Genomic DNA, 9,565 nt, shown 5'->3' on the forward strand with positions numbered 1-9,565 from the left:
TTTTGCTATCAAAGTCTATATGAAACATTGGTTAATACAAAAGAAAATGTACCTTCATTTTAAAGAAGGGCATAAAAATTTCTGTATTTTAGATTCTAGTTGGTACAAGTATGCTAGAATGTGTATTTTTTGTGGGTATTGCATGTAACATTGAAAAATCCCATGGTGAATTAGATTGGCTTAAATTAACTAGTAGTAAGGAATAACATATTGCCATGTAGGAAAACAATCACCATAGTAGGGAAATCCATGAGCATGTAAGTGATATTACTAATGGAAGTTCATGATACATGCCTAAACTAATTGAAGGGTCCCTCTTTCATGTCTTCCTTTCTCACTCCTTAAGGTTTCCTCTCAAGTGAATCATAAAATTTGGGGCGGGGGGAACTTCAAATTTTTACAGAGAAGTTTTTTAGTTGTAAAATCGAGGTTTGTTTTAGTCATATTATGACCAATAAATCCTACAGAGTAAAAAAAAAAAGCCTTCGAATTGTCATGGTTGAAGGCTGTTGTATTCTAGAATCAAAAGAAAAAAAAATTAAAAGTTGTCAAGGTTGAAGGTTTTTGTATTGGCTCCAAAAATTGTTTCGATGAACACGCGTAAGCGTGTGCACGGTCCATCGCGCATCAGGTGGCGCGGATGTCAACTGCACTGCGCAGGGACGCCCTCTAAACAGTCTGCAAGTGTGCAGTTTTATCCCCATCAAATTTAAAAGTTCAAACTTCCAACGCCAAAAATAGCAAGGGGAAGCTCTTGAGGGTCTGGTTAGGGTTTTCTTTGTCTGTCTGTCTGTCTGCCTGTGCCCGTCCCTGTACCTGTTCTTCCTCCGGTGCCGAACGCATCGCCGCCCGGCACATGAAAATGGAGACCACCCCTGGTGGCTGTGCCTGCTCTGATACCGGGAAGCGTGCACCCCCCAGGCCTGCCACACAGGAAGAAGAAGCTTGGCTGCAACAGCAAGACCTCGTCCTCCAGCTCGCCGACGAGGGTTTGGCCTTGCTTGCTACCGTCTCGCCGGACGCAGAAGTAGAAGAGAGGGCCGAAGACGCTCAGGTATAGAGATCTCCTTTTGTCACAGGTATGCAGGACATATGATCTTCTGATGTGGCATCTTGATCAAGCGTTTTCAGTTTTACAGCGTTGGTAGATCTGTGGACTAGGTTTTTGATATCGAAGATGAGAGGGCACAGTGGATGCATGCAGAGGAGGAGGTAACGAGGAACCTGGCCACAAAACATACCTCTTTGCTTATCATTTGTCTGCGTGTGGCTTGGCTGCCCTTTTCTAAATTCAATATGTCAAACTTGCAAGGTCTCTGCTGTTGAGGAAGCTGAGTTGATTCGTCAGATGGAAGAGAAAAATGATGTCGAGCTTGCGGAGCTGGCAAACTCAAAGAATATTGAGTGCCATCTAATGATGAAGTCCTTGATTCAGGGGTATGGCAATGGACTTTGTTCAAAAACTGAGGGGCATCAGTATGATACTCTGATTTAGAGTATCATTAGCTTACGTGAGGGTCTGTATGGTACTCTTATTTAGATGTGTCTACTGACTTTATGACACTACCACATTACACGAGGGTCTGTATGATACTGTGCTTATTGGCTTTATTATAACATTAACACAAGCTTACATCAGGGCCTGTGAATTATCATGATAATGACTTTTGTATCAATAGGCACCTATTTGAGAGTCATGGCAATGCCTGTGTTTTATATGTGTGCTCTGTGGCTTGCTATCAATCTTGCTCGTAAAATGCTGTGGTGGAAATAAACAGGAGTGTCCTAATTCTACCTTATCAACAGGGCAAAATTCCTTGTTGATGAGGCATCTGTTGGGAGGGCTGATTATCAAGATCTGGTTGCTGTCCAGCATGCAGCTAGGAAACTCCTAGAAGTTATTGATGAAACGGTTCGACGGAAGCTGGAGGAGCAACGGTGAGTTGCATATCAGCCATGCTGCAAGAGTGTGCTTCCAGCAGGATGCAACTTTTTTGATATAAGGCTCTTTTGTAGTCTAGAGGCCATCAAAGAATGCAACAAACTCAAGCATCAGCAAAAGGAGATTGAAACTGCCACTGCACACGAACATGCCATGTTTAAGGCAGAGATTGACCAGCTTAGACGGGAGTACATGGATCTGAATGAGAAATATGTAAGCCTACAGTTGAATTTATCTTGTATCTCAGTGGCCCAATTCAAAGCTTCGTGCTGTCCTGCTGAGATTTGTTCATAACCTTGGACTGCTTGCACAGGAGCAAGAAAAGGATAGAACAACCTGCAGAATCTGCTTTGTCCAGGTAATCTTAATGTATTTAGTTAACACGAATATGTCATGATATCAAATGAGTTTCTTTAACCTAAGTTTGGAGCCTCTTGATGTGCAGCCTCGAGATGTTCTGCCGTTGCCATGCAGTAAGTCCATCATCTCTTTCATGATGTTGTGCAGAACAGTACATCATTTATGTGATGAGAAACTCACTCTTTCTGGTGTTTGACAGTGCACTTTGACTATTGCCATGTATGCCTTAATCAATGTCAAAAAGACCGTAACATATGTCCAACCTGCAGAAGTCCAATCAGTGGAATCTTGATGTACAATCTTAGAATTGGCTGAGCAGTGTGAAGCGGACATTTCCAAGCGGGGAGGTCTATAAGCACTGGAATGCACACACTTTGTTGTTTGTGTGGTCAAGGGGGAAGCTATTGTTGTGATTAGCAGATTCCATTTGTTTATTTCCAATTGCAAGCTCAAGCAGGCATTCTGATTTGTAGAAATATAACTTTAATGTAAAGGACCATTGTATTAGATTAAGTCAATTGTGCTACCAACAGATTTTGTACGGTAGGGAAGTTTCTAAGGCATGCATGAGGGAAATCTTAGTGTTACTATTAAGCCGCTCTGAGAGAGAGAGAGAGAGAGAGAGAGAGAGAGAGAGAGAGAGAGAGAGAGAGAGAGAGAGGTTGTGATGGTTAGCATTTTGATTAAGGACAATCCTGATCTTTAGCATGGCTTGTTAGGGATGCAATTGGTTGTTCATGCTTAATTCTACCTTACAAGCTTTCCTATGACCCATTCTTTCTCAAGAGGCTCATATTGGAGACTGCACAAACAAAGAGAAAATCGGCACCTTCACACTAATCTATTGTGGATGAGATTAGGGAGTTCCATTACTTTCTCAATCAATAGAAAGGGTTGGTTGTGCAGAGCAGATGTGTATCTGAGCATTGAGACAACAGGATTAAGACAGGAGCCCTATTTCAACCAAAACATTGCAATGAAACAGGTAAAGATACAAATATCTGCCACCGGCAATTTATAGGAAAGGTGTGCCACACAGGATCAAAAGTTTAGCAGTTAATAATGTGATTCAGAATGAGATGCCCCTATGAGTTGTGTAAAATGAAAGTGAGGCAAAGAGGAGGTTGTAGAAGCATGGATGGTTGTTTTCCTAAGAGCTGGCAGAGTATCTACAAGCATATGCAGGACAATATGTGATTCAACATACAAGCCTCATTTTGTCTCAGCAAGATAAGCAGTGGGCCTCAAATTCGAAGGGCTACCCAACTTTTTATTTGGAAGCCTTAGAGCAGCTCTTATAGACATTAGCTGGGCATATAGTTATTTGAAAATTTATTACTATTGGCCTGGCAAGATGCTAGCTATGTAGGCAAAGATTCTGTTAGGTGTGATTGTTTTCCGACTATGGGTGCATATTTGATTCCATAATAATGGTCCTGTATGATAAAGTTTGCAACTCCACCCACATGGACACATTTGAACAGGATTAAACCTTTGATGTTTAACACAATTTCACTGCATCAAGATTCATCTACGTGTGGTTGACATTGAAATGCTCTTTTATATTTGACAAATTACATCTCTTAAATCACCTCAAATCTCCATAGCCCTTTTTATTAGGCTTGGTGTGGCCTTTTATTTTTGTGATCCTTTTCTCAGTCAATCAGGATTTAAAGAGTATAAGTCATTGTAGTATATCCCCACATGTGGAACATATGTATACATTCTTGATTAATATTTTTGAGGGCGAAATACTTGTCATCACTTGCGATGTTTTTGTTTTTTAATGTCTAAATTTATTTTGAATTTGATTCCTAAGTTGTGACCCGTCTTTGTTTATGCCTCGATGTGGTGTTAAATACTACAGATTTGTTGTCTTACATGCAATCTAGAAAAATGCCATAAAATTACAAGCGCATGCCAAAAAAGGTTTTTTGATGGTGGAAAATGTCAAGGTATCACAAGTTATTACCGAAGTGATGTGACCAATGGTAAAAGAGAATTGGAATTTGTGTTGGGGCATTTATCTTGATATGGTCAACTAGTGTTTTCGATGAAACAATTTTGAGTTTAAATTACTTGTATATTTGTACTCAACATAATCTTTACATTGTTGCCTATGCTATAATTAACACTCCAGTATGTGACATGAACCATTATAATATTCTTCCGAGTGTAGTATGCATGTTTTCTTTAGGCTCTTCCTTTGAAGGTTCAAATGGTTTTCTTGGTACTATTTGTAATATTTTTAACTTTGAATGGTCAAGTTCATTGCGATTTGACTCCTTTATTGTGGGTTGTCGATGTTTGTCTTAGTCTTTGGTAAAGGAGAATTTACAATGTGTTTGACAATGCCTTGTCCTTTGTGCAATTCATATGAACCATTGTACTTTTACCTTTAAGGGTAGTGTGCATGCTTTCATTGGGCTCTTTTGTTTTAAATTTGAATGGTTTTATTGGTATGATGTGCAATGTTTTCAACTTTGAACGTTTGCATGGTGAATTGATTTTGAAATTGTGGATCACCTACGTTTGGGTCTTGGTGTTTGGTATTGAGAAATAGAGTTTTGTAAGGACATGCAAATTTTAAACATGATAAATCACATGGCCGTGTTGAAAGAGAATCATTGTTCAAGTGGTGGGAAATGTCAATATATAAATAAGCAATTGAATGATCTAACCAAGAGTAAATAAATATTTATATCGAATTAGACATTTGCACCATCATTGGTGCTATAATCAATACTCTAGCTTGACACAAATCATCACATTGTGTGTACATTTTCTTTTGGATATTTTGAAGGTTCAAATGGTTTTCTTGGTATTATTTGCAATGGTTTCTACTTCGAATGTTCATATTCATCGTGTTTTAATTCCTAAATTGTGGGACCTAGGTTGGGGTCTTAGTGTATGGTGCGCGTAGCAAAGATTTGTCTTACATGTAGAGTTTACATTGCATTGGACATTTGCCTTGATATGGGCAACTAGTATGTTGATGAAGTTTGTCATAGTGGTTGATTTGCATCTATTGTACAAGAGATACATTCAGAGCTAGGGAAATCCTATGGCATATGTTGAAGCCACTTAAATGTTACAAACATTTGTTCTTTATCTATTTCATGGAGGAAAGATAGTGTAAGGTAGACTTCAGTTGACATATATATTAGGTAGTGGTATACTTAAAATGAAGGGTGTGCTTTGTTAAAATACACAATATCATTGTATAGGCAAAGAAATGGCTTTCTAACTAGTGCTTGGAAGGATCTATAAAGACTTACAAGTTTGTAGAGGGTTAGTATAGTGAAAGAGAGTACATGAGGTGAAAAGACTCCAAAGAAAAGAGAATGCATCAATAGTGGAGAATCTAGTCTTGAAGACCTAATTTGCTACCAAGTTCATGTTGAAAATTCTCATGGCACAATATGGTTTATATTTAATGAAATCATAAAAAAGAAACAATGGGTTTGTGATTATGCTTTAAGATTCTTTATATGCAAAGAGTATTCTAGATTTATACTTTCTCAAAGCATTATGTTTGTCATCACATTTATAACATCTTCCTATGTACAATCCATGAGTTGTAGACTATAAGTTGATATTTTCTAAGATTGACATGATGACAACAAGAAAGAAAGAGCTCTATATTTTGTCCATCATTTTATATAAATATTTGCATGAGATGTGGATTGCTCATGCTTAGGACAGATTGTATTGGTTCTTTTGTCTTGCTCTCTTCTTGATTGTGTCTATTTAGAATGTTTTTTGTTTTCCCACCTGAGCTCTTTGAATATTGGTGTTAGCTTTTATTCAAGCTCAATCACAGACCATGTAGGAGCACTATTTTGACTAGTGGTTTGTATGAATATCTAATGGGTGTGAAGAGCTCTCACATAAAGGCTTTGGACAAGCTTGGAAACTTTACAATTACAAGGTTGGTTTTCACTTAATCATATAAGGTTTCAACTTTAAAGGAAATTTTCATTATTGGGCTCTTCTCTATCAAAATAAAGTCTTCTCTATTAAAAGAATGCATTACTATCATTTAATTTTTTTCTTAATGCCCATGAGTAATGGGTTTCTCATAACAATGACCCACCAAGCTTTTGGCCCAATATACTTTGCATTTTTGACAAAATTTATTTAAGTCGAAATGTTAGAGGACATCCATCTAAATAAATTTTTATGCAAATTTGAATTTGGATTGGACCCTATACTAGTGGGAAAACAAGTATCCAAACTTAAAAACTTTGGTGGAAGCTATTTCATCAGTGCATGACATAACATGAGAGGTATGCAATCTATTTGTAAATAGTTTTAGAGTTAATATCTAAGTAGGTTTCTCTCCCCCAATCAAACCTTTATAACTTTAATCATCCTTATTTTTCTAATGTCATTCAAGGTATAGGCACCTTTTCTAATTCTTGTTGCTTTAACAATTGCTCAAACTTTTCACAAAGAGATTTAGTCCATTGCTACTTTAGATTCTACTCTTAAATCTCAATCTTTTTTAGCTCCAATATCTAAGTCTAATACATCATAAATCTTATCCTTTGAGTATTGGAAGAAGATGTGCTATGTTGATCATTGTTGGGGAAAGCCATGAGTTACAATTAAAGGAGCTTGATTATGATGATCTTAACCATATGTAGAAGATGAATCTACCAACAATTAAGATAATTGTATTGGCCTTGATAATTACCCATCTCTCCATATGCTTTGTTTCACATGCAAGGTTTTGTTCTTTTAATGATTAAATATTTGCTTTACATGGGTAAGGGTGGCATCTATGATCTCAATTTTGAAAAGTTCATTAAGAAATTGCATCTCTCCACCATACCAACACATTACAAGGTTAAATCTATTTTATAGTAAAGCAAATTAAAAATCACTATTGGTAAAGGCAAAGATAAATATAATTTCTTAGTTGTCTCATCTCAAACAACTCACAAAATTTTGGGAATGCCTTAGTGTCATCCTTTCCCACCTAATATTGGTTATCAGATTTGCATGCTTCAATTTCATATCCTAGGATCCCCATTACCTTCAAAGGGGATTCACAAGCCAAAAATCTATCCTTGGATTTCATAATGCACACATAGTCTTGATCCTTGAGTTGCAACAATAGGATGAAAATTGGACCCCTTTACTTAGGATTACCTTCACCTAGGCTAGAAGACCATTATATGCACATAATTGTAGCTAGTTCTCCATCTTGTAAAGATATGTATATGTAGAACCCAATTCTAGATTATTGTATTATTTGGGAGAATTCTATGCCTTGGGCTCTTTATCAAAACTCTTATCCCTTAGCCATACATGCTCTAGGGTCCATCTTCCCTTGTGGTTCTTCTTTGCCTCCTTTTCTAAAATTGATATTTCCCTATATATTTTGCAATGTGGAAATTACAGACACACACACACACACACACACACACACACACACACACACACACACACACACACACACACACACACACACACACACACACACACACACACACACACACACACACACACACACACACACACACACACAGAGTTTGCACGTTTTTTTTACACTACCACCATGTAAATGTATAGAGAGGGATAGTAGAGAGGAACAACCCTCGAGAGGACCACAAGGGTTGTTCTTATTGGCTTTCAACATTGCCTCTTTTTGGTTCTTTGTCTTTAGTAGGAATTTTCATTCTTTTTGCTATTTGTATTTTTGGGCTTCCTTCTTATGAGCTTTCTTGTTGCAAGCAAGACTTAATGAAGGCTACCATGCAATATCAAGTCTTTCTTCACACACCTTAATCTTCTCTCAAAAAAGGATAATGTGCAATATTTAACCTCCATGAATCAAGTCTTTACTCAAAGAGAATGAGAGAACTAATGCTAATTGCTACTTGAACTCTTCTTAAAGCATATGCTCTTATAAGCATCATAGCAAACCATCACACACTATCTTGAAGCCAAAGTAGTTCTAGGGTAGAGTATAGTGGTGTTTTGAAGGCATCTAGCAACCTCGTTGAAGCAACAAAATAAGAGAGCAACATCCTCAAAACATACACAGATGCAGATCTAATTCACAACTCCACTCTTACCCAATAACCTCTACATATCTAGCTATAATGATAATATGTCCCTATTAGTGTTCTTAGGGATTCTTGGCTATCCAATCATGCATGCATCATGCTCCACTTCAAATAGCCTTATGAAGTCGGGATTGTTATCATGCCAAGATCCGTTGCCATGCTCATGATTTGCATTCTTGACTTTGTCAATATGAGAGCTTTCTTTTAATGCCCATCCACATAGTGCTACTATCAAGAAATGAGGCAAGCTTGTTTGCAATGCTCTATAGTCATCACAGTGAATAAACTTCAATCTAATTCACAACTCCATTCTTACCAATAAACTCTATATAGCTAGCTTCTATGATAATAGATCCCTATTTATATTATTGGGTATGCTTGGCTAGCCAATCATGAATGCATCTTCCTCCACTTCTTATTGCGTCATGAAGCTGGGATGGTTATCATGCCATCATTGCCATACTCATGATTTGCATTGCTTGAAGGAGGGTGTGGCTACTCCTTTCTCACTCCCACTCTCTTGCAAGATGGTATCCCTCTAACACACTCCATTTCAATCTAGATCTAACTTAGAGAACATTCTTTGCTATGATTGCTTGAAGGGTGTGGCCAATTTCTACTAGAACTATCCTTAGAGCATATGCTCTTACAAGAATCATAGAAAACCATCACACACTATCCTAAATCCAAAATTACTTCTAGGATAGAGAGCATATTGGTGTTTTGAAGGCATCTAACAACCCCGTTGAAGCAACAAAATAAGAGAGCAACATCATCAAAACAGATTTTGAAGCAGATCTAATTCACCACTCCACTCTTACCCAATAAACTCCTCATAAACCCTACATATCTAGCTTCAATGATAATAGGTCCCTGTTAATGTTCTTGGGGATGTTCGGCTATCCAAATCATGCATGCGTCATGTTGCACTTCATATTGCCTCATGAAGTTGGGATGGTTATCATGCAAGGATCCATTGCCATACTCATGATTTGCATTGCTCAAAGGATGTGGCTACTCCTCCCTCACTTCCATATCCATGGTACCAAAATGAGAAGGGACATAAGAGTGCAAGCAGAAAGGGAGAGAAGAAAGCATAAATTCTCATGAGACATCCTTTTTGTTATTTAGAATAAACTTTGTGTACATCTAGGGTTAAGTTTTACTTTCACCTTCTCGAAGCTTG

At 37.6% G+C, this 9,565-nt stretch overlaps 1 protein-coding gene across 1 annotated transcript; it reads left to right on the top strand.

Moving 5' to 3' along the window:
* Positions 1 to 739: 739 nt before the first annotated feature.
* On the top strand, positions 740 to 4,035 carry LOC148016134 (uncharacterized). The gene is made up of 8 exons (XM_087664684.1): positions 740 to 1,054; positions 1,162 to 1,212; positions 1,313 to 1,437; positions 1,807 to 1,938; positions 2,017 to 2,155; positions 2,256 to 2,300; positions 2,388 to 2,415; positions 2,502 to 4,035. Exons 1-8 carry the CDS (start codon positions 857 to 859, stop codon positions 2,615 to 2,617), a joined length of 834 nt encoding a protein of 277 aa, XP_087520810.1. The 5' UTR covers positions 740 to 856; the 3' UTR covers positions 2,618 to 4,035.
* Positions 4,036 to 9,565: the final 5,530 nt, after the last annotated feature.

The sequence above is a fragment of the Lygodium microphyllum genome, chromosome 23 (assembly GCF_053477565.2).
Source record: "Lygodium microphyllum isolate KBCC chromosome 23, Lygodium_microphyllum_v1.1.10, whole genome shotgun sequence".
Lineage (NCBI taxonomy): Eukaryota > Viridiplantae > Streptophyta > Polypodiopsida > Schizaeales > Lygodiaceae > Lygodium > Lygodium microphyllum.